Consider the following 25,382-nt stretch of genomic DNA (forward strand, 5'->3'; position numbering starts at 1 on the left):
GGAGTCACTGGGAAGACACAAACACTCTAGAGCAGTGACCAGAAATTTGTCACTACAGGAAGTAATGTTTCTGTCTGATAACGGTTTGAGGAGCTGACGTTCTGTGGTTTGATTGTTACTGTCTCTTCCCGCCTCCAGGGAGGAGGACGGTCAGTGGAAGGAGGACCAGAAGCTGGAGGCGCACAGTGATTGGGTGAGAGACGTCGGCTGGGCTCCTTCTATCGGTCTTCCCACCAGCACCATCGCCAGCTGCTCCCAGGTGAGATGTTTTTTTCCACATATTTGCCACATTAAACTGTGATGGTAACAAAAAACACAGTCGGGGAATATCTTCAGCCACTGTTCATGTCCTGTACGTAGATTTATTTTAGCTCCATCCTGATGTCGCCAGTTTCACTCTTGTATAATATCCTTTCATTTTCCTCCACTCTCCATATGTGTTAGTTCTTGCTTTAGGATATTTTTATTCATCATCATCATCGTCATGTCCTCTTACACTTTGTTTAGAGAAATTACAGAAATAAAGAACCACACAGCTCACAGGGACTTTAGGATTTGTTCTGACACATCACACCAGTTCCCAAAAAATGTGAGTGATCCACTGTCTCCAACATTTGTTGTTTCTGTGACTAGCTAAAAAAAAGGTTCAACTTACAAATACACAGGATCTTTTATCGGGTACAGGCTGCATTAAACTTTATTGCTCCTTTTATAAAGCACTGCAAAGAAGTTAAAATGACTGGAGGAAGTTTAAAAAAAAAAGAAAACCAGCCACTGGCTGCAGGTTACATCCCACCAGAGCTGAGTGGAATAAACACGTTTTAGACTTAAGTGAACTGACAGTCACATTCAGTTTCATGTGTCGCCTCCTTCCAGGACGGTCGTGTGTTCATCTGGACGTGTGACGACCCTGCAGGCAACACCTGGACGGCCAAACTGCTGCATAAGTTCAATGATGTTGTGTGGCACGTCAGCTGGTCCATCACTGGAAATATACTGGCTGTTTCTGGAGGAGACAACAAGGTGAAGTGCAGGCACACATACTGGCCCTGTGTTTGTGTGCGTGTGCGCGCGTGCACTTTGTTTTATTGTATTTAATCTCATTATGATTCTACATTTACTGATGTGAATCATAAAACAAGCTGGTCTTTTAGCTTGAGTGTACTTTTATTTTTTAGGTATTTCATGTTGCATTTGTCAAGATAGAAAGACCCAAAGTTCCTCTCATGGTTTTAAGTCGTATCCGACGGGATGTAGGTGATTATAAACTGTGTCCTGGTAGATGCTCATATGTCTGCTGTTTCTCAGCCCCTTGCCACATTTTTCAGTACAGGCCACATAACCTACAGGTTTTTGTTTTTTTTAACCAAACTTGCTGGTTCGCCTTTAATTTAAGTCCAGAGACACTTTGATTTTAAGGTTTCATTCACAGCTGTATTTAGTGTTTGCTGTGGTAGGTAGGTAGGTAGGACGTTACCGACCCCACAGTGGAGACATCCCAGTGTTCCAGCAGCAGTAAAGGACAAAACAACATGACACCATAAGAATAAACACCCCACACATCTTGAGAAAACTAGATCCAGGTACCCGAAAAACCAAACAAAAATATAGTATTTAGTAAATATAGAATAGACCTCCCACAGTTTGTCCCTGAGACACAAGTCAAAAAAGATACCTAGGAACAAGACAAGAAAGAATCGTATTGAGAGGAATCAAGAAAACAACCAGGAAATCAAGAACAATCGAATATTACTCTCACAGTTGATCCCTCAATGGGGGAAAGAAACCTGTGTTTCAGCCTTAAGGATCTCTGAGGAACTACTCCAAAATCCCTAAAGCAGGGCAATGTACAGTATTTGAGAGAGATCAGGAACAAGATATTACACATGAGCCTGTTTACAATTCATTTCACCCCCAGGAGCTGAATATTGCACCTCAGTAGATTATTACATAGTCCCTCATACTTTCACCTAGCTTATCCCTGTAGTGATGTATTGTACAGTCTGATTGCTGTGGGGAGGAACGACCTACGGTAACGCTCCTTCTTACACTGGGGATGTAACAGTCTCGTGCTAAAGGAACTGTTGAGAGCCTCTACTGTGTGGTGCAGGGGATGGGAGGGGTCATGCATGATGGATGTTAGTTTTACCAGCATCCTTCTGTCCACCACCTCCTTGATGGAATCCAAGGGGCAGCCCAGGACAGAACCAGCTCTCTTGACCAGCTTGTTTAGTCTCTTCCTGTCCCTGACCGTGCTCCCTCCTGCCCAAACCACAACAGGGTAAAAAACAGCAGATGCCACCACAGTATCATAAAATGTCCAAAGGAGTGCCCCCCGCACACCAAAGGACCTCAGTGTCCTCAACAAGTGGAGGCAGCTTTGGCCCTTCTTGTACAGGGCATCAGTGTTTTCAGTCCAATCCAGTTTGTTGTTGAGGTGGACCCCCAGGTATTTAAAGGTGTCCACAATCTCAATATTACAGCGATAGACTATTTGCACTTCAGTCATTTTTTTTAAGTAATCTATCAAGCATCTTAACAATAATCCAGTGAATACTGTTATTTTAACCCTGATGCCAATATAAACAAACAACGTTGATTCTGAGCCCTTCACTTTGTTTTCTAGAGGATACACAGTGAGAGGGACGATTTACAGCGTGAAACAACCTGTCAGTGCTCTGGCTGGATCGTGGAGGCTGTTTCTAAATGACCTCAGACCTCATTTGGTTTTTCTTTACTTCTTGTTACTTATCAACCATCTTATATTAAATGAAATATTTTAGTTTTCAGACGGTTTCTTTGGGGTGTTTTCCAATTTTTTTGACTTTTTGACCAAATGAAATATGAATATAATAGCCAAACTCATTCATTGCAGCTGTTGTATTGTGCCCGTGGAACCTAATTGCAGGACATTAACATGCTGTTTCGTGATCGTGTGTGTGGTTATTTTGCAGGTCACACTGTGGAAGGAGTCGATGGACGGTCAGTGGGCGTGTATCAGTGACGTCAGCAAGGGCCAGGGCGCCGTGTCCACCATCACAGACACACAGCAGAACGAGCAGTGACACACACATAACAGTGACCCCTGACTCTACGAGGATGATTCCAGTGTTCACAGATAATTGAACGTTAATAAACTTGCCCGACATTTGGTCTGACACCAAAACGTTGTCCACGGAGACTGAGTTTAGTTTATGCTATGGCTTTAAGGCTTCAGCGTGAGCTGAGCTATAATTTGTGTCCAGGATAAATCTGTTTAAACTTTATCTGAAGGAGAAAACCTTCACGGGGGAATGAGCTCTGCCCAGTGTTTGTATTTTCAAACTTTATCAAAAAAAGCAAAAAGGATTGAAAATTGATAATTAACATATTTTATCAAACACACTTCCACGTCATTTGTCTTCCCACTTTAGTTGTCACATTAAAGCTTGTCCAGACATAACTTTGGAAACCCGCCGTCCATCCTATCCCATGATGCTCTGCTCCTGAGACATTTCAGCCCTGAACCAAACCGCCGTCACTTAGCAGTCCCTTCACATTCAACCCTTGTTTTTCCCCATGCTTAACAAGCTTTGAGCAGAAAACCCCCTGTGCAATGACAAAACTGCTTTTTCATGAGGTTAAATGTGTTTGTTGTGAACCAGCTTCACTGCTCAGGCTGTAAATGATCCCTGTGTTCCCACAGTTCAGAAACACGACTTCCCCGACTCCAGCTGCTACTAATGACGAATAGTGAATAAAAGGCTTAGGCAGTGAGTTGTTGACAAGTCACCACATGCCATAAGTTGTTTGTCAACAACTACGAAGTCAGCAGTTGTTTGTAAACTCAATCTGTCATCATTACTCAGCCACAACATCTCTATGGGAACCGGAAGTGGCTAAAAAAATCAATATGTTGCTATAACAACCGCAAACAGCTTAATTGTAAAGTTTTTCTAACAGTTTTTTTTTTATTTTTCAGTTGTAAAAAGAAAAACTGTCTGTTTTTCATATTTGATGTAATTAAATAATATGTCAGAACATATGTGTGTGGTGTCTGGTTCCTTTTTGTCCCAGCAGCTATGTTTATTTCTCATAATTAATATCAGTACTTAAAATTGTTGTTTCTTTGAAGCATATGCTCGAGATACAAGCCATAGCTTTTTAAATTAAAATGAAACAAAAGTGCAAATTTTTTGTTTTTATGTGCAGATTAAACAAATGCGGTACAACGTGTTGATGAGCTTTAGTTGGACAGAGGCTGTTTCTCCATTGTCTTTATGCTAAGCTAAGCTAACCACACTAAGACTACAGCTGTGAATTTCCTGTGCACACGTGAGACTGACGTCTGTCTTCCCATCTCGCCTTTTGAAAAAAAGCCGTTTCCTCATGAAGCAATGAATTTTAATTTTGATGACTAATCTCTTCTTTCCCGCTTTGGAAGCCACAGAGCGCCAAAACACTGAACAGGCGGGAAACTGGCCCTGATAAATTGAGTAGGTGTGGTATTGTTTGCACACATCTGTGTACACTGAGTGTGCGTTTTGTGGCTGATGCTTCCTTTGGTTCCAGTTTCTTACGGTTGTTCTTTATACTGAGGGTTCAGTCTCTGTCTGCTGGTACAGTAACTGCTGCTGCCTTTCACTGTTGAACTTGTTGCTTATTTCAGCACAACTAGTGAGTTTTTACTCTATTTGTTTTACTTTCCTACTTTTCTGAACTAAGATCTCTGCAGCAGTTGCACTGGTAACTACTGAATCACCAAGTCGACTTGGCATTTTACACCTGAAGAAACCTGGTAAGATTTGGCGGGAAACCTCTTTCAACTGTGTCGGTATTTAACGTTAGCTGAGAATGCTTGTTGAAAGAATAATACTTCTTCAGTATCAATTTAAAGGATGCATAATGAAAATAAAAAGCTGCGTCATTGTTGACAAAATGTTTTCTATCATGTTGATATGACACTGACATGGTCAGTGACAGTAGCTTGACAAGTTGTCGCTGTTAAAATCTGAATATTATGGAAACTCCAACACAGGTTGTGTTTTCCAAAAAGTCATAGTTCATCCTATTACAATGTGTATTCAAAGATTTAAAGGTGTCATTTGAAGAAGTGTATAAAATCCCTGAGAACTGAATGAAAGTCTGGAGCGTCATATACTGATGTACTGTGCATTTTGAGTATTTCCTTTTTATCCTACTCTATAGTTCTACTTCATTATACAGAGATATATTGTACTTGTTACATATGTAGTAATATGGTAGTAATATATGAGTAATAATGTTACTTTTATAGAAGAATAAACTCTTAACTTCTTACAGTCAAACAGGCAACAATATTAAAATACTTGAAGACAGGTGAAACATGTTCGGTGCATTGTGATTTTGTCCTATTTACTGTTGGTTAAATTTTTATCAATTCTAAATGATGTTTGGAGCTGAAAGTGTATGTGGAAGGAACTGTCACATAATACGTCCTCTGAATCAAATTTAGTTCAGTTAAACAATAGATATTAAAATGTTTTGTACATGATTTGTTTTTCACTTCAGGTTAACTTCACAAATAGTTGTGTCAGTGCTGCACGCTGTAGCTTGGAGCTGTGAGTCAGTGGCAGCTGACGTGTTCGATTCCACTGAAACCATCAACCGCAGTTCTTTTTTTTTTTAAGCATTCATTTCTTAGTTTCTGACACTTTGTCTACCTCAGTTTCTTATTTTTCTGCATCTGTATACTGTTGTTTCCTCTGTCTTTTTGTTTTTCCACACTATAAACGATGTGTCTTCTATATTCATCAACTAAAATACTTAATCATACTTCTTTCAAAACAGAGTCAAGATGAAGATCGCAGCCTTCAATGCCAAGAAGCTGGGAATGAAGAAGGTCAATGACGAGTTTGTCATGCGCTACCTTGTCAAGGTAAGTCCTTGATAATATTTATAACACTTTTTAGGTCAGTGAAAGGTCAAAAAGTGCAACAACGCCAATGTTAATAATGACATGTTGTGTTGACTGCTTCCTCCAGATCTTATCCCGGTACAGTGTGGTGGTGGTACTGGAGGTGGTGGATAAAGATGATGATGCCATGAACATACTACTTGATGAGCTCAACAGCAATGGGTGAGTTTTCTGCTCTGTGTTATAACACATGTAAAACATTTTACCTTTGTGTTGAATTAATATGATTTTAATTTGTAAGCAATTGGAGCTTTGTGTAACGTCAGTGCTTTGTGTCACATCAGCAGTAACCAGAGCTTCTACTGGACTGACATGTTTACTGTTATCCAGCTAACGCTAGCTTCAGACTGGAGGCTGTACAGTTTGTCTGTAGTTCACAGTTGTTGCTAGGAAATGGTGTGGTAGGTAGAGTAGCTTTAAATATTTAAATATATATGATGTGATAACAACAGAAACATTTGACCAAATACAGTATCTCCTCTAATTATGTTATTAATCAGCACAGCAGAGCTTTAAATTCAATATTAAAATAGAACTGACAGTTTGGCTAAAATTCAACCGGACCCAAAAGGCTGTGTTTTAAATTTTACCCCTCATCTTTGGTCACTTTGTGTCACCTGGAATCCCACAATGCCTTGTGAAGTAGTGTACTGTGTCCTACAGAAAATGAATGGAGTCAAACATCAGGCTCAGTGGGTCTTCAGTAATACTGAGATACACACAAACTTCATCTAACTTAAGCACAGCTTCATTTTGTGTTGGTTCTGCTTCCTTCCCCACCAACTAGAAGCCATGACTACAATAAGATCTGTAGCCCCGAGCTGGGACGAGGCACCTACAAGGAGAAGTTTGTTTGTTTCTACAGGTGAGAAAGGCTCATGTCCAGCTTCACATGAATCATTGGCTCACTATGAAATCATTATCATTTAAACTGTAATAAACTGTTTAAGATGAAATTTATCCCAGTTACAACAGTGTTCTGGTGTTTATAACACTGTGGAAGGAGCAGGTCACAGCAGTGACATGTACTGAAGAGCTTCAGTGAGTTTAGCTACACTAAGGCCATGTTCACGCCACAGGCCTGAATGTTCAGTTTTGATGTTTCAGTCAGGTCTATTCTTTTTGTGTTGATGCTTCACATCCATGTGTGTCAGTGCCGTACCTGGCTCCAGTGTGAACACTGCTGAACTCCTAAACTGCCACACATCCACAGATTTACTGAAAACACTGATGCCCTGTACAAGAAGGGCCAGAGCCGCCTCCACTTGTTGAGGAGACTGAGGTCCTTTGGTGTGCAGGGGGCACTCCTTCGAACTTTTTATGATACTGTGGTGGCATCTGCTGTTTTTTACGTTGTTGTGGGTTGGGCGGGAGGTAGCACGGACAGGGACAGAAAGAGACTCAGCAAGCTGGTTAAGAGAGCTGGTTCTGTCCTGGGCTGCTCTCTGGATTCCATTGAGGAGGTGGCGGACAGAAGGATGCTGGTAAAATTAACATCCATCATGTGTGCGACATGAAACGGCCCAGTTCCTTCCAAACCGCTGGGTTACAATATGTTCCTTCCAGTTTGGCCTGATCAGAGGTTTCTCCATAAATGTCCACCACATGGGAAATGTCCTGGTCTCTCCATTGACCCCGTCACCGTCGTCGCTCTCCTCCGTGTTTATTGTTACCGGTCTGTGAGGGGTTGACGCCAAATGATGATGACAGGCCATATGTGCAGAGGAAGAGACGTTAAAACAACCACATGGATTCTGACATGAGGTCAGAGAGGAATCGGGTCTAGGAGCACATATGCAGGTGGCCTGGAGCTGATCTGAGGCCACCTGGTTTGGTGACATCACATCTGAGTCACTGGGAGAGAAAAATTTAATCTGAGTCACTTCATCATTGATGTAGTCCTCTGTCCTGAAGGTGACATCATGTAGGACGCACACAAACAGCAAAACCTTATTACACTTGTGTGTTTCTATATGTGTCAGAGAGAATGAGGTGACACTGGTAGACCAGTACCAGTATGAAGATGATCAGGCTGGAGATGAAGACGCCTTCGCCAGAGAACCCTTCATCCTGCACTTCAACTGTTCAACTGCAGGTATGTGCTGCATGTGTTTCTATGATGTACAGTATGTGTTTATGTCTGAATGCTTCAGTCTCTGTGCAGTGAACCTGGGTTTTATTCCAGTTGTGAAAGACATGGTCCTGATCCCGGTCCACACCAAGCCACAGGACGCTTGGAAGGAGCTGGACGAGCTGCATGACGTGGTTGAATTCATCAAGGAGCGATGGGGAATTAAAGTAGGTTTGACAGTTTTATTCTGTAAGAAAAGGCCACATAAAACAAACATCTGAGGGTAAAGCTAACTGAATTTCTTTCCTTTTAACTGCAATACAACAACAAAGGTCCTAACATTAATTTCAGTGGTACAGTTGGGGAGCGGTGCACCACTGTTTGGTCCACACTGATGTGTTTCTGCAGTATTTTGTCATTTAAAACACTGCAGACACTGCTCTGCTCTCTGCCTCTTGTCAGATGCTGTTCTGCATTTGATACACACATGTAAATGCTGCTGTGAGTGTGATAAGAAGGCAGAACCTGATGTGTTGGACTGTTTCATTTGTCTACAATCTCTTTACAACTGGAGGCACTTGATGCATTGAGAGAATCAGGGGTGTTTCATCCACAGCAGCAGGGTTTGTTCTCTTACGGGGCAGGAGGTAGAGTGGGTTGTCTCCTAACCGTAGGGTTGGTCGGTTCAATCCCTGGCTTCTCTAGTCCACATGTTTAAATGTCCTTGAGCAAGACACTGAGCCCCTAGCTGCTCGTGGTGATGTCACAGGTGTGTGAGTGCTTGTATGGGTGAATGGAAGGTAGGGTTAAGAACTCTGAATATGCATCAACACCTAGAGAAGCACTGTAACAGACCATTTATCATCTTATCTTTCAAACTTGGTACAATGCTCTTTGAATGTTTTTTTTATTAAACATATCTTGTCACTGTTTTCAGAAAGAATGCAGTTATCACAACAACAAAAATAAAATATCATTTTACAATTTACACTTCCTTGAAAGAAGAAAGAAAGCAACAGTGAAAACAGTAACAAGGACCAAGAATCAAAGATAAACCAACTGTAGGCAGTCGCAGCTTCCTGTTACTAAACCAGCTGTAGTTAGAAACATCTGTGCAACAGTTTCATGTTTGATTTGTTTGTGGTCTTTCTTTTGCAGAACATCATCATTTTGGGGGACTTTAATGCAGATGGACGTTACCTGTCCAAGAAGGAGAAGAAAATGATCCGCATCTGCTCACCTTGCTATCACTGGCTGATAGATGACGATGTTGACACCACTGCTAGTAACAGTAATGACCACACCTACGACAGGTGACACATGCTAGCACAGCTATCTGAGTGGATGTTCGTCCTGTTTGTTGTTTTTAAAGATTGAGATGGATTTTCTGCCAACAGGATCGTGGTGTATGGAAAGACCATGCTGAATGGCACTGTCCCCAAATCAGCCAAGCCGTTCAACTTCCAGAGAGCGTTCAGACTGAGTAAGAAAAATGTAAGACTTGAAGCCTTTTACTAGTGCCATATACAGTACACCCATACTTGGTAAAGTCAAACAATATCCGACTCGTTGCCACCATGGTGCTGTTCACAATGGCTTTCTTTACTTTGCAAGGCCCTGAGAATCAGCGACCACTACCCTGTGGAGGTGGAGCTGAAGACTCAGAAGAAAGGTAGCATCTTGTTTTTCACACACTGTGAATATTGTATTTGTTAGAGTTCACTTTGTCCCTTTTTGCAGATTGTAACTCTTAATAAAAATGTATTTTGCTATGATTTCAGCTCTTTTTAAGACTGATTTCATCCCAAATCTCACCCGGTGACCCCAGTTCAGTTAAATTTAATTTAACTGTGATTAGTTGCTACTTATTTAAATAGGCTTAACTGGAATACAAAACCTACAGCAATAAATTAAAAGTATATGTGTGTTACAGTGTTCTATTGTGGAGCACAGTTTTATTTCTGTTCTCATGTCAATATGAATCAACAGGACCTCAGAAGAAGAATTTGAAGAGAGGACAGTCCTCAGCCGCGTCCAGCACAGCAGCCAAGAGAAGGAATGGAAACAGATGTTCAAGATAAACTGTTCACAGCTGAGTTCTGTGAAGTAATAATCAAAGTGTGAAAAAATAAAACCATATAAAATAAAATAGCCTGTGTGTTTTCATCAGCAAACAGAAAATGACCAGCAGACTTATTTCCCCACATTATTCCATAAAAATCTGTGGATATGCGACACCACAGTTCCCCTCCTCCTTGACCGACTCCACCCGGAGCAGGTTTAAAAAGGTGCTGGACACCTGAGAAGCCTCACTATGGTCAGACAGCTCACACTCACCTGTTTCACTTTTCTTTGCTTCTCCATTTCATTCGCTCTTTGACTCGGCCATTAATTTCTCTTTTCTGCAAGTCCTCTGTTTTAATAGTTTTGTATCTTCATCTTTATTAATCTGCATTTTATTGTAAGCACCTTGTTTCCTTCCTATTCTCTCCATCCTTTCTATTCATATCTCCATCGTTTGGTCTCACCACCTCTGCATCCCTCCATCTCTGTCGACCATGAGTCTGAGCCGTACCAAGAGAATCAGCTCCAGTAACTCTGTCCGGACCAGCGGCGGGTCGAGGAGGCTGAACGGTTTTGGTCCAGGTCTGGGGGGCTTCAGCGGCATCTCCCTGAGCAGCAGCTCTCTGTACACAGGCAGCAACGGGTATCATCACGGTGCCCCGCTGGCGTCGGTGTCGGTCAACAAGAGCCTGCTGGCCCCCCTCAACCTGGAGATCGACCCCAACCTGTCCATGAGCCGAGCCCACGAGAAGGAGCAGATCAAGAGCCTCAACAACCGCTTCGCAAGCTTCATAGACAAGGTAAAGAGACTAGAGCTGAGTCGAATGATCAGTACAGAGAATTCATCAGAAACAGTTTTGGTAACTGAGAAGCTTCTAAAATGAGGATTTGCTGCTTTTTCCTGTTTTATACTGTAGAGTGAAAACCTTAATTAGCCTGGGCCTGAAGAAGTGATGTCACCTTGGGCTTTAGAAAACGTGATTGTTGAGAACATTTCGATTTTTCATTCTTTTCTGACCCGTTATACACCAACGATTAATCGATTCTGCTTCAGTAAATTGGAGTAGTAGCTGTGCTGAGGCTGTTGATGAACATGGGCTGCACACGTTTCCCACAGAAGCAGCGAGCAGCTCTGTGATAATGTTGGACATTGATACTCCACTTAGGGAACGTCTCCGCTTTCTCACGGAGTCGGTAACACACCATCACAATAGAGGCTTTGTTGGCTTGTCACATCAGCAGGGATACACTTCAGGCACTGAAAGTGCTGTGCTGGATGGATGTCCATTTGTCCAAATGTCCATAATTAACCTGGTCTGTGCTAGAAAACTGGGCTCCTTTTCTTATATCTTGTGATCACTGATCCAGGATGTGTGCTGCTGATTCACTGATAGTGTTTGGTGCAGCCTCATTAGGACAAGAGTTTATTAAACAGAAGAAAGCAGTTTGTTTTTGAGAATCATTTCCCATGAGTTTGAGTTTTGGACATGTGGCTCTGAGACACTTTCTCTACTCTGCAGCCATATGTAAAGAGACAAAGCCAAGTCAGCTGATTAATCAACTGGCCCTGCCATTACCCACGTAATCCAACCCCACCTGGCCCAGCACTGAAACATTAAAGAGCCGCTTCCTCATGCAGAGATGTAATTAGTGCAAAGCAACAGGCAGACAGAGTTTTATTTGCTGCAGGATGATGACCCAGTTTATATTTCAGTGAGATATGTGATAACAAATGTAAATGCGATGTTGAATATTAATGAAATGATCCCCACTTACTGTAAATCTGAATTGTACCACAGAGACTTAAAATCTTTAAAAAAGAACCAAAAGCTCAGTGAATGCATTTGGGATTTAAAACCCTGAGTCACTGGTGGTTTTGGGCCACTGGATATTTAAGCTGCCTTTTCCCTTTCAGAACCAGCGAGCTGGGCTGTAACCTGAGGAATCAGGTCACAGTGTGGCTGTGTCCCACAGGGAGCTCATGCTATTGTGTCCAGGACACAGGCTTTGTGTTGAAGGAGAAGGTATAATGGGCTGGATTTACCCGGCTGCAGGCAGGAAACACGAGCTGTGCGGAGACACTCAGGTGTTGACACGGAGCTCGAGCTGCTTATTTGCTGGAGTGAACCGGAGCTTTCCAAAGCAACCACAACAAACAATTATTTTCATTATCAATTAGCTATTTGGTCAAAAACACAGGAGATTTGGGCATTTGTACTTAAAAATAGGCAAATTAATCAATTATCCAAGCACTTTCATTCTCAGTTGCTCAGCTTGTTAACTGACAAACTGTCAGTAGCTCTAAGTCATTGACTGAAATAAACCAAATGTCACATTAGCACAACATCAATCATATGAAATCTCTTTTGCAAAATCTTTCACCATCTTTTCTAATCAATTGTCCACAAAGTTTACATGAGAAAAGTGATTGCTTTGAGAGTTGTTCACTGACTAAATAACACAATCATATGGTTGGGGAATACATTTTTATCTATTTATTTAATCAGTTTCCTGCCTTTGTGCTAAGCTAAGCTAATGGTTGCTAACTTTATATTACTGTGTAGACATGACAGTGGTACCTGTCTTCATGTATTCATATATGTATGTAAGCATAAGCAGAGCATAAGTTTCTTTTCCAAAATGTTAAAACATTTATTTAGCATTAAATCAAGAAACGTACAGTTAAGTGTATTATTAGCTATCTTTACCACCAAGAATCAACACTGTGGATCTGTATGATATAGGCCTACATTGTGCTCAATGCTAATTCCTGGAAAACTGTACGCAGCTGTTCCTAGCACGAGAGCTAACAGAAGCTAAGTGTATGTATGCTCCCTGCTAGTGTACAGTTAGCTTGTGTTAGCTCTTGTGCTAGGAATTGCAGAGAGTAAACAAATTGTGATTAAAGTCATTTCAGCATTTAGCAGATCGAAGCGAGCCACATCTGTTCAGGACTTCCTGGAGCTAAAGGGCAGAACATATTCAGAAGTGGACCCCACAGGGATCTCTGTGTTTCTTTGTTTCAGAAACAGAGCAACTGTTTGCTAACAGAGTAGTTGAAACCACTTGAAGCTGAATGGTCGCCCTTCCTATTGCTAAGTGAAATGTTTAATCAAAGACAGAGATCGTTATTTGATCAGAAACTATGATTAGCAAGCTAACAACATGACACCGTGTAAACACAAACTTGATCAGATGCTTCATGCCAGAACCTCTAATATGAAGTCAGAAGACACCTGAAAACCCTCTAACTACACCATCTGTCCCTATCCTGTCCCACCTCCCTGACCCAGGTACGTTTCCTGGAGCAGCAGAATAAGATGCTGGTGACCAAACTGGAGCTGCTGCAGGGTCAAGGGGTGAACCGATCTAACGTGGAGCCCATGTACGAGGCCTACATGGCGGGTCTGAGGCGTCAGATGGATCTGGTCAACAACGACAAGAGCAAACTGGATGGAGAGCTGAGGAACATGCAGGGCCTGGTGGAGGACTACAAACACAAGTAAACAATGTTGCTGACTGTAGAAGAAAGCTGATACCTGGATTCTGTCACATCCAAATGTGCATGTAATAATAGACCGCCTCCATCCCACTGCTCTTTGTCTGCCATAGATATGAGGATGAGATTAACAAGAGAAACAAACTGGAGAACGACTTTGTTATCCTAAAGAAGGTCAGAATGCGCACACATCCACTCATAGTGATTTATACATCACAGGTGTGGTGAGTAAGATGATCCACTCTATTGTGCTTTTACACTGTCCTTGTTGTCTCCCCCCTCTCTCTGTGTGTTTCTACAACCCCACATGCATCTAAACCTGTAAATGCCTTGGCAACTTTAGCCTTGTCAGCATCACATTGGACCAACAGCTGGAGTCTACAAAAGATGCTCTGGCTGTTTACCAGCTCTGTAACAAACCTGTAACTTCCTAGGACTTTCAAGAATCTGGTTTCATGGCCCAGCTTCAGGTTGGACAACTGTCATGGCTTGAGGTGTATAAAATAAAGGCAAAACTTTGCTCTAAACATATGTCAGTCTGCTGGTCATTGGTTTGAATGATCTCATCAGCTATTGAATGGATTGCCACAACACACACACTCATGGTGTGTCCACCTAATTGGTGGTCTCCCACTCTAGCGCCACCATGAGGTTCCAAGTTGTGGTTTTGAGTAAAATGACTCAACGATTGGCATGATAATTGGTTCGGTATTCATGTTCCCCTCATGTCTTGTTTAGTTTCTGCATCTTTGTTTCTGTGTATCCAGGATGTAGACTCAGCCTACCTGGTGAAGGCAGACCTGGAGGATAAGGTGGGAGCTCTGACTGATGAAATCAACCTCCTGCGCAGCATCTATGAGGAGGTAGAGACATTCATCCTCTGAAATGTTGAGGCGGTTTATTGAAACAGTCATCTTCCTTTTTGTTTTTATCTGAGCACTTTACCGTCTGGTGTTACTATTAAAATCACACGTTGCTTTGATGCATTGTTTTGTCTTCCTGGCATGAATCACTGAAGAATCGACTTCAAATGTTAGCAGCCTCTGAAGTTTTTTATATCAGCCAGTGGAAATGTTTGTTGTTGCTGTTTCCTAATTTCTCAGGCTACTTGGAAACCTCTGTTGTTTATTTAACAACAAAAATTACAGTATCCACTAAAGAGTTTAATGGCACAATATGTATTCTGATTCTGACACTGATAATATTCACATGCAACTCTTATGCTGATTAGTGTTATTAGTTCCCCCCCCCCATGACCCCCTGTGCCTACGTGGGTTCTTTCCAGGTACTCCGGTTTCCTCCCACAGTCCAAAGACATGCAGGTTAGGTTGACTGGCGACTCTAAATTAAACTTAATCCAGAAGGGCATCCGGTGTGAAACATGCCAAGTTTAGCATGCGAATCATCAGTTGGGTGGCAACTGATGATTCGCTGTGGTGACCCCTAACGGGAGCAGCCAAAAGAAGAAGAAGAGTGTCCCCCAGAAGCTTCTTTCTGTGGTGTTGTTGCTCAGTTATGTTAATATATCTTTTAAAATACAGTATCATCCAATTTGGAGATGTCTAGAAATGACCCTGTACTGTGGTAAAATGTTATATACTGTATATTCGCTTCATCACTGGTGGAAACACAGGTTGACTGCTTCAGCGTTATATCACCTCTCACTTGTATTTTGTTCCCTAAACCCTGAGCAGGAGCTGCGCGAGCTGCAGGCCAGTATCAAAGACACGTCAGTGGTGGTGCAGATGGACAACAGTCGCAGCCTGAACATGGAGCAGATCGTCGCTGAGGTCAAGGTGCAGTATGAAGAGATCGCAGCCCGCAGCCGAGAGGAGGCGGAGGCCTGGTACAAGAACAAGGTGAGGACGAGGAGACGGGACAGTCCTGAGTACATCTACCCAGGGAAACCACACTAATCATGGTGTGTGCTGAGACATCACGTGTTGAGCCTTCTGATTTCATATCTCTCAACAAAATGTCACAAATTGTTATTTGCCAGAGAAATCTGCCTTAAACAAACACAAAGAGACTTAGCTTAGACTGTGACATTTAAAGATCAGTGAGATCAGATCAGGTAAGATCAGTGGTGGAAAAAGTGGTCAAATCATTTTCTTACCACACTTTAAAAATAAGTATAGAAGTATTATCAACAAGATGTGCTCAGAAGGAAAAGCACTTGTCATGCAATCAGTGTTATACAGTCTTATATTAATAATGTTGTAGTTGGTCATACAGTTACCGTTGGGTAGTTTCCTCTGTAGGAACACATTGTGTTTTACACGCTCATCATATGTGTTAAATGCAAATCAATATGGATCTAAAAGGCAACAAAATGTACATTTCCTTTTATAGTGCAATTGTAGTATAAAATGGAAATACTCTGCATTGCACTTAAAAAACTGAATGTTGATTTACACCACAGAAGAAGATGGAGTTAGCAGTGACTTTTGACACTTACCTTGGGTAGTATTAGCAAATATCAGTCTGTGAGATTTATGTTGTGTGTGAATCGGTGAATGGTGTATCATCTCTGTAAAGCGCTTTGGCCAGTGCAACACACTGTGAGAAAGCGCTATATAAAATACAGTCCATTTACCATAATTGTATAGTAAAATAAATTGGTTTTATGGGCTGGCCCTCCATTCAAAGCAGCTCTCTGCAGATGATGCCTGGTGTCTTTCTGTCTGTAGTTTGACCAGATGTCAGTGCAGGCCAGCCAGTTTGGAGACGAGCTCCGCAATGTGAAGGCAGAGTTGGGCGAGGTGAACCGGCTTATCAGCCGACTGCAGAGTGAGATTGAAGCTGTCAAAGCTCAGGTACACTTACAGGCAATATTCAGCCTAGTAGGAGAGGTTTTCCAGATGATTCAGATCCATCATGGATGACGTCTTTCCCTGTCTCCACCCTCAGCGTGCTAGTCTGGAGAACCAGCTGGCCGAGGCTGAGGAGCGTGGAGAGCTGGCCGTGAAAGAAGCCAAAGCCCGGACCAGAGACTTGGAAGATGCACTGCAGAGGGCCAAGCAAGACATGGCCAGACAGCTGCGAGAGTATCAGGCGAGTGAGGAGACGGCCTGGGTGGACGGGACAGAGACAAAGAGAACAGACAGGAAGGAGCATATTGTAAAAATGCTCTGTGTTTGGCAGCATATTGTAGAAAGTGAAGCATTAATGTGTGCATCACCGTCATGTTGCAGCTGATAAAGGTGTGGCTAAATTTAATTTACTTTACAAACTGCTGGAGATTGGAAAGTATTTTCTTAACCTATATTAATACGTCATAATGAATTTGTTTATTATGTTTAGTATTATTGTTAATTTGGATCTGCAAAGAAACTAGAGTACTATCTAAAGGCTGAGAGATAAAAATTACAGTATTTCTTTCCACTGGTCTTCAGTTGTCTGGACTAACACTGATCCAAAAATCTTTCCTGCCATTTTCATCTTCACCTGCAGGACCTGATGAACCTGAAACTGGCTCTGGACATTGAGATCGCCACCTACAGGAAGCTGCTGGAAGGAGAGGAAGACAGGTGAGGAGGGCAGAGAAGAAGAACTGGAGGCAGGATTATGCCTGTGTCTCTGATACAACAACTAACCTCTGTCTCTTCTCCTGCAGACTTGGACAACAGTCCATCCTCAGCATCCAGGCCATCTCCAACTACAGTGAGTAACTAACTCAGCTAGAGGAGGCAGTGGAGCACAAATAAAGGACTTCAACACCTTTCCATAACCACCACACAAGCTGATTTGATGGTTTTCTTTGTCTCACATGATAGTGAACTTTGTACAAAGCCAGACATTGGTAGATGTCACTTTGGGCTTAAGTCATTCCAGTCATTGTTCAATATTTTCAGACACACTGCAGAGCAAACAACTAATCAGTTAAATGAAAACATTTTTTGCAGAATAACTATTCATGACAATAATCGTTAGCTGGTCTGCTAATTGATATTAACGTCAGCAGGATCAATACCAAAAAGCAGAGGATCCATCTCATGTTAAATCACATTCTGTGTCTCTGCTGCTGCCACGATCACTTGTGGTACTTAAAAAAAAAAGTTAACCATTAAACTGTGTTTTAGCAATTGACAGAGAATTATAGAAAGACATTAGTGTTCTACCCCTACAGTGTAGAGAGTTTAACGACCTTTGACCATTTAAACATCCACTTTAACATAGTCATGTGGTTTCCTGTTTGTTCTGCAGTTTTCACTGATGTTAAAACTTCACTAAATCTCTATGTCACTGTTTCTCTGTGTCGTTCACATCCTCTTGTCTTTCTTTTCCTCTGCCTCCTCTTTTACTCCCTCACTGTCTCTCTGTCCCTGCAGGTACTAAAAGTAGTAATGGCTACCACACCACCTCCAGCTCTCCTGCTCCAAAACTGCTGATAAAGACCACTGAGACCAGACACAAAGCCAAATACAGTACTCACTGAGAGGACACACACACACACGCATGCATCATGCACCACTCAGTCAATAAGCCTGTTCTAACAGCTGTCTCCATGAAGGTGCAGGTGGAGCATGTGATTACTAACCTTTACCAACATCTGTACATGTAACTGTGGAAATAGTGCTGGGAATTTACACAATATAAACATTTTAGTGTTTTGCTGTAGTGTGTCAGGTTGAGTTTGACCGTCACTCAGACTTTAGTTGGACCCAACAAACACAAACAAACACTGTAGTAGACTGCTGTGTTGTTTGTGCTGAGATCATAAGAATATAAACATAGTGTAGTACTGCAAATCATTGTAGCCATATCCTGTAAGAGGTCTACTTGTGGTTTAATCATGCAGTTGGTTTGTTTGTTTTGTTTCTTTAACTGAGAACTGGAAATTTGCTTAGTATATTAGGTGAACCTCAAACCTTGATAGAGCTGTGGTCACTGGTTACTTCTCTGCTTGGATTTTCAGAGTAAAATGAGCAAACAGGCTCTGGAGTGTTTTTAGTTTCTGCCTTTTAAAACTATTTCAAAGAAAACTGCAGAGGCAACAAGCAACTAACTCATAATAATTTCAAAATAAAAACATGAAAAAAGATGACAACTGCTACTCAGATGTGTTCATTTAAGAGTACCAGCTTTTTCATATCAACACTTTGGAGCTATAATCGTTTTCATATTAGTCTTCTGTCTCATATCCATACATCCAATTTTGGTATACTTAATATGTTAGATATGTTTGTGTCATTTGAATCAGCGAAATTAGTTAAAAACACATTTAATGATCTTGGGTGACTCCAAAATGGATCTTGCAATGGCATAACTGTTATAAAAACATTCAAACAGATAACAGTTTTTACATAATATAAGTGCTCAGAGCTGTGGTGGAAGAAGTAATACTCTGTTAGGAGTAACACATCTGCACTGAATTTTACAAAGGCATAAACGTCAAAATATATGTAAACTACCGAGAAGTGCTCGTTATGTAGGATGGCCCATTTACGAATAATTTATATAAATGTACTATAATTACCGATACATTCACGAGTACTTTATTAATACTACAATGTATAGGTCTACTGTTTGATATCTGTTTGATCATATATATTAACATAAAATGGAAATACCCATGTACGAAGTAGAGATACTGTTAACGTGCCAATGGAGCAAACTACATGGCTTAACATCGCCCCCTAGTGGTGTGTTTATAGCAGCCAGGTACTCTTGAGCACGAGACCCGAGAAGGAAAAAAAAAACAAAAAAAACGAGACCCGAGAAGGGGGTTGAGAGAGTAGACCTCACGGCCGCCTCTGATTGGTCCCTGACCTGAAGTTTTCGCGCCAACGCGATGCATTGTGGGCATAGTAAGCGGAAGTCTGCCGGTTGTTTGTGTCTATGTGGGCAGGGTGTTCTCGTGTTTTGGTCATCAGGGTTTAACTGCAGGGGATTTTAAAACTTCGCTGAAACTGTGAGTGTAAGTTTCTACGAATGCGGGGCGAAGAGTCGTCGGATTCGGAGTCGGGGAGGATGGAGGAAAGTTCAGTCCGGAGGAGTTTGGAGACCTTGTGTCAGGAGTTGAACATGGACGGGCAGACGGCAACTGAAGCCATGGAGAACTTCACTGCCATATGGAATACTTACACACTGGAGGTAAATAATGTCCTCGGTGTCTCTTTAATCAACCAGCCTGCAGCTAAACTCACACCCGCTGACACAGGCTTTGCAATATGATTAACTATCATCGTTTTACCAGTTGAACTAAGCTTCAACGCAGTCCGGGACACAAACGCGGAATAAGCGGGCTTCAACCACTGACTATCATTGTTTGATTAGCAGACTTCTAAAGAATAACGTATTCGCCTTACACTTAAATAAAGCACGCAGAGTAGTTTTACTTTACAAATGGGTTAATGGAGGAAGTGGTTATTAGAGTAATTTTGCCTATTATCTTTGTGTCATTCAGCTAATCGATTAATTGTATAAGTGTTTGGTTTGTACATTCAAAACAAAGTTGTAAAGGAGCTGACCTTGGGAAATCGATATACAAATGTTTCAGGGCTGTGGTCGAATGGTATTAAAAAATGAGGTGAACTAAGATACAACTAACTAGAAATGGTAAATAACAAGGTAATACACGGTGTTTTGAAGAGACCGGCTGACAATATGGCCACACGCTGCCTCCACCTGCTAAAAGCTGCTTTGGTTCTGTGTCATTCTGCAATAGACTGAATAGTCATAACATCTCATTGGTCTCTGTGGTGGCAGGATGAAACGTGTCTTCACTGTAACACATGCTATGACTTTGCTGTAAGTCCTCAGGGCTCCGCGGCGGTGGACACACATCTGGCAGCAGTTTACTGCTCCGGCATCGCTTTAGCCTGAAGAGCTTGTCATTATACAAGCTGTCATGCAGGTGACTGTCACATAAGATTCAGTTGGAACACGCACAAACTGTCCCGTGCAGCCGCGGTCACAGACGCGTCTTCAACACAAACGACTGCACAGCTCACATGCATCATCATCATCATCATCATCTTCATCACAGTTTATCCAGCTGTGCCGTGACAGTTTGTCTTGTTTGCATCTGGCGCTGCAGTAACATGATATTCTGACCTTCTTATCGTTATTTCCAGGCGCTGATAAAAGCAGGGCGTTAAAGACCAAAGCATAGTCACATGAAATGTGCGATTTTTGTATTTAATGACTATTCGAAAATCACTGACATTCAAATAATAGTTTTAGTCATTTTTAAGTAACCAAACTAGATGTCTGAAGATGCTGTGTTGGGCTGTTTCTAAATTACAACAGACGATTAAAAAACGACTATTGTCATTTTATAGACAAAATTAATTGAGAAAATAATCAACAGATTATTCAGTAATGAAAAGACTCATTAGTTGCAGCTCTTGTATTTTCTGTTTCCTAGTAGCCAGGACTAATAATAGAGTTTAGAAGAGAGTTAGTACAAACAAGTACAAGTGCAAACCAGGTCAGATATGTTTGTTATATGGTAACTAAGTGGTTCTAAAACAAGGTACTAATAATTTTACTGTAACTGACTGTGTCTGGCTGCAACTATTTTTTTTAATTTGTTTTGATTATCAGTTCATCTTCAGATAATCTCCCTGATTACAGATAAATAATTTTGTCCAAAAACTGCAAAAAAAGTGTCTATTGCAGTTGAGCACAAGGTAGCATGGAAATGACCTGTTTAGAACAACGGTCTACACCGAACTGATCTTTAGTTAATATTGATAGGAAACAGAGAACAGCAGAAAATACATCAACACAAATATTTGGCATTTTTGCTTGAAAGTTTGATTTAGTTTTGTCTTTTAAAACTCATGTCAGATTATGTGCTTCACGGTCTGAGAGATCTTATTTTGTTTTTATAGCAACATTTAAAGTGTTGGACACGAATTTGACCGTAACTATTCGTGCAACTGTGTTTTCTCTTCTAGACTTAATCATAATGTCTTTTGTTTTTGGTAGTGTTGCAAGTTTGACCTTTTGTTTGCTTATGAAGATATAGGTTGCCTGTGTTGCTGTGGTGCTTGTTGACATGCTGTGTCTCCACAGGGGGAGCTGGTGCACTGCCTGGCCTGCGCTCTGTATGCAGCCTGCAGGAAGGGCTCCACACCCACAGTGGGCAAAGGGCTGATGGAGGGAAACTGTGTCTCTCTCACCAGGATCCTTCGCTCCTCCAAACTCAGGTCAGTCACCGGTGGCTCTCCTCCACCTGGCATTCTGAGACAGTACAAATGAAATCAGGAAAATCACCAGGTGTACCACACAAACTTTGAAAAGACTTGTTGGAGTTTCTAATGTGAGATGTCTGACAGTGAAGGCGTGAAAAGACTTGTTGGAGTTTCTAATGTTAGATGTCTGACAGTGAAGATCAAGACTTGTTGACGTGAACTGAAAGCTGATGGTTGAATTCACTGTCCTTGATGTTTGCATTACTGTAAAGTGTGATTTACAGCATTACAAAATGATTCATGGAGTATAATGTGAAACAACAGGCGTTTTGCTATCATCACATGATCTTATATCATCATTTTGCACAGCCCTGACATCATTGCCAACAGATTGTTGTTATTATTGTTACTGTGACTGTCATTATTTTCACACGACAGTGAACGCAGCACAGTTGTTTTCTTCATTAGCAGATTGTTTGTGTTAGCCATGAGCGAGCGTGCCGTTTTCCTGCTCAAAGACAAAAGACCATTTTCTGTGATTTTCTGAAACTTCCAGTTCCCTTGTTACATACATTTAGTGGTGAGGTTGTACCTTTTGTGTGTTGCCCCTAACACTTCCCTCCCGTCCTCCAGCCTGATCCAGTTCTTCTCAAAGATGAAGAAGTGGGCCGACATGTCCAACCTGTCGCATGACTTCAGGCTGCGCATTGAGCGGTTGGAGCGCAACTTCGAAGTTTCCACAGTGATCTTCCGCAAGTTTGAGCCCATCTTCATGGACATGTTCCAGAACCCACAGGGGGGCGAGCCACCACGGCAGCCGCGCAGCAGGAAACACAGGCATGACACACACTTGTGCTTACGTGGTCACAGACTTGATGGGTTTTTTTTGTTGTTCTTGTCAGTACAGTATTTGTCTCTTTTTAGTTTTATGACCACACACATGCTGCCAGCCCTAAAGCTGGAAACACACGTGTGAAGATTTGATCCTCTCTGTCACATTTAGTCACTGTTGTTATAATCACTTCTGATGGAGAGACAAACGCACACAACCAAGACTAACGGAGTGTGTGTCCTCTCTCTGGCTCTGCAGGCGGCTTCCCTGTCACATCAGCGATTTGTTCAAGTTCTGCTGGACTCTGTTCGTCTATGCCAAAGGTACTGAGACACTAAACCAGAGCCTCGAGCAGCGAGAAACCAGTTAGCGTAGATGTTTACCGTAATTTCCGGACTATTGAGCGCACCTGAATATAAGCCGCACCCACTAAATTTAAAAAGAAAAAAATTTTGTACATATGTAGGCCGTGGTTGTCTATAAGCTGCAGGTGTACACGCAAAGATTTTTGGATTGAGTCAGTTCTTCACGCTGCCGTCTCAAACGTCTCACCATCGATTCATTGATGCCAAGCTTACATGCAGCAGCTCTATTTCCTTCTTCGACAGCCAGATCGATTGTCTTTAACTTGAAAGCTGCATCATATGCATTTCTTCGTGTGTTTTCCATGATGAGGGTGTGTGCATGAAGCGCAAAATGACTGATCTGAAGAATTTAGTGTGAGTGCATTTGATTTAATTCGAACAGTTTCATTGGTCCACTGTGACCTGTTCGGTAATTTCATTGGTCTGATGTGACGAAGCTAAATGTATTGGTGGCATGAAGCTCGTTAGCCCGTAAAAATCCATAAATTAGCTGCATCATTGTTTAAGCCGCAGGGTTCAAAGTGTATGAAAAAAGTAGCGGCTTATAGTCTGGAAATTACGGTAAATTTGTAGGATATCTGCAGGTCTTGTTTTTTTAAAACCTGATAAGGTATTAAAAAGTCTCGAGTTTAATGAAATATTACTTATAACAGGTTTTAAAACCAATCTCAAACCGTCAGGAGACACATGAAGGTAAAAGTGAGAATGTTGACAGTGATTTGAGCTGCAGGTGTGGAGTTTTAGTCGGCACAGTCATCGGAAATGGAGTCAAGATTTCAACAAAACCTACATGAATGTAATTTATTTTTTTGTGTAAATAAACATTGTTAACACTCAGGGCTCCAGAGTAACATTTCATACTGGTACCACCAAGTCTCTCTGACGGTGGTATCGACTCTGATCTACGTACAGCATCTCTCGTCAGAACAGTTGTCTGTCAGCAGGAGGACAGCACGGTCGTCACCAGGCCGACAGCAGAAATGTACTTTAGAAAAATTGTTTCCTTGTAGGCTCATCATCAAGAAATGAGCAGTGTTTATATGTCCTGATTTATTTTAGTAAATTCCCTGTTTTGGATGGGGAAAAGCAAAACCAGAAAGCCCAGTGACACCAGGAGCCTGATCCATCAGAAGAGATTCAAGTAAAAAGTTTCCAGCACATAAACAAGCCGAAAGGTGATCTGTCTGATTTAAGCAGCTGTCTGGGCCGATTACACTTCATACGTGCCAAAGGAAAACTAGACATGGAGTGTAAAACGAGGGTCTGTCTGAGTCGCTGTGGATCGAAACGTTGACTGGGAGTCTCTGCCTTGTGAGATGGGCGAGTGACAGATGTGCAAATAAATGTGATGATGGCAGTGTTGCAGAGATTGTCTGTCCATTATTTTTACAGTGAGAGCAGTTTGTAACATGTTTATTTTGCAGTCACACCATAAATAAATGTGGTCCCAAAATGCGACTGACCACTCGCAGCCTGGAGCCCTGATACTACTGATGTACTGAAAACACTGATATCAGTAACTTAAGAGCTCATCGTCCCTGCTGGTTTTCCACTATGCTTCGTGCGCTGGTCACTGTGGCTGTGCAACAGTTAAATTCTGTTCTGTGTGGCATTAAAATGTCTTGAATTTAACAGGGTGAATCCTGGAGTAGTGTTTGTCTACAGTTATGGACTTAGTATTATTTAACGTGTTGGTTTGTACAGATTACGTTGGTGTGATACTGTATGTGCTGTGATAAATCTCTGTGTATCTTTGTGAAGGTAACTTCCGTATGATCGGTGATGACCTGGTCAACTCGTACCACCTGCTGCTCTGCTGTCTGGACCTGGTGTTCGGCAACGCTTTGCTCTGCGCCAACAGGAAGGACCTCATCAACCCAGCGTTCAAAGGTGCAGAACTGGTTTTGTGTGTGTGTGTGTGTGTGTGTGTGTGAGTGTGAAGGTAGCAGAGCCTCACTCATTCCTACAACTGTTACTGTTGTTGCAGACCATATTTATGTGCTACAGGCAGAACAAATGTCAGGTGTAATTGGGAATGGATGTCTGGCTGTTTGTGTGTGTCCAGAGTGTGTATCTGTGAACTTTCAGTTCCTTCTTTCATTTTCCACACAGATTCAGTTTCATCTGACACAGACAAAGCTTTGTGTACATTACATGCTAAAACGGCCCACTTGCATATGTGGTCGACCAGGATAGATTTATGAGACAGCAGAAGAGTGAAATAAAGATCCCACTGTGTGTGTGCTGGCGTGTAGGTCTGCCTGCTTCGTACTGGGCTGACGGTCACACTTCAGCGGATGAGCCTCCTCCGTGCGTGTTAGAGAGGCTGTGTGAGCTGCATGACGGGCTGGTGGTGGAGGCCAAAGGCATCAAACAGTACTACTTCAGACCCTACATACAGAAACTGTTCCAGAGACAGGTACGCTCACTGTTTCACAGACATGTGCACATTCTGCCCCGGCTTCTTCTTTC

At 42.0% G+C, this 25,382-nt stretch overlaps 4 protein-coding genes across 8 annotated transcripts in view; all 4 read left to right on the plus strand.

The window, feature by feature from the left end:
* Positions 1-3,793, plus strand: part of sec13 (SEC13 homolog, nuclear pore and COPII coat complex component) — a 7,085-nt gene extending 3,292 nt beyond the window's left edge. For both annotated transcript variants that reach the window (XM_020587797.1, XM_020587796.1), the window contains exons 8-10: positions 139-259; positions 877-1,023; positions 2,955-3,793. In XM_020587797.1, the coding sequence (XP_020443453.1) occupies positions 139-259; positions 877-1,023; positions 2,955-3,065 (379 nt within the window). In that variant the 3' untranslated portion in view covers positions 3,066-3,793. The remainder of the gene's footprint in view (positions 1-138; positions 260-876; positions 1,024-2,954) is intronic.
* Positions 3,794-4,512: 719 nt separating this feature from the next.
* On the plus strand, positions 4,513-10,129 carry LOC109952623 (deoxyribonuclease-1-like). 4 transcript variants are annotated; one of them, XM_020587791.1, is made up of 11 exons: positions 4,513-4,598; positions 4,705-4,777; positions 5,809-5,896; positions 6,003-6,097; positions 6,723-6,800; positions 7,918-8,030; positions 8,121-8,233; positions 9,165-9,319; positions 9,404-9,489; positions 9,621-9,678; positions 9,996-10,129. In XM_020587791.1, exons 3-11 carry the CDS (start codon positions 5,816-5,818, stop codon positions 10,114-10,116), a joined length of 900 nt encoding a protein of 299 aa, XP_020443447.1. In that variant the 5' UTR covers positions 4,513-4,598; positions 4,705-4,777; positions 5,809-5,815; the 3' UTR covers positions 10,117-10,129. The 4 variants fall into 4 exon arrangements, with proteins under 4 accessions (XP_020443447.1, XP_020443450.1, XP_020443449.1 ...); XM_020587794.1 differs by having other exon boundaries at positions 4,538-4,777; positions 9,404-9,500; XM_020587793.1 differs by having other exon boundaries at positions 4,538-4,777; positions 6,726-6,800.
* Positions 10,130-10,362: 233 nt separating this feature from the next.
* Positions 10,363-18,559, plus strand: LOC109952621 (intermediate filament protein ON3). The gene is made up of 10 exons (XM_020587789.1): positions 10,363-10,870; positions 13,364-13,572; positions 13,683-13,743; positions 14,337-14,432; positions 15,264-15,428; positions 16,260-16,385; positions 16,480-16,623; positions 17,023-17,099; positions 17,186-17,232; positions 17,901-18,559. The coding sequence occupies exons 1-10, from the start codon at positions 10,565-10,567 to the stop codon at positions 18,005-18,007; spliced, it is 1,338 nt and encodes a 445-aa protein (XP_020443445.1). The 5' UTR covers positions 10,363-10,564; the 3' UTR covers positions 18,008-18,559.
* A 778-nt stretch (positions 18,560-19,337) lies between these two features.
* rbl1 (retinoblastoma-like 1 (p107)) overlaps positions 19,338-25,382 on the plus strand; it is a 14,574-nt gene continuing 8,529 nt past the window's right edge. The window contains exons 1-6 of the mRNA XM_020587781.1: positions 19,338-19,665; positions 21,595-21,728; positions 22,347-22,550; positions 22,804-22,868; positions 24,672-24,800; positions 25,166-25,329. Of these exons, the coding sequence (XP_020443437.1) occupies positions 19,504-19,665; positions 21,595-21,728; positions 22,347-22,550; positions 22,804-22,868; positions 24,672-24,800; positions 25,166-25,329 (858 nt within the window). The 5' untranslated portion in view covers positions 19,338-19,503. The remainder of the gene's footprint in view (positions 19,666-21,594; positions 21,729-22,346; positions 22,551-22,803; positions 22,869-24,671; positions 24,801-25,165; positions 25,330-25,382) is intronic.

Source organism: Monopterus albus, unplaced genomic scaffold, assembly GCF_001952655.1.
Source record: "Monopterus albus unplaced genomic scaffold, M_albus_1.0 scaffold479.1, whole genome shotgun sequence".
NCBI classification, from domain to species: Eukaryota; Metazoa; Chordata; class Actinopteri; order Synbranchiformes; family Synbranchidae; genus Monopterus; species Monopterus albus.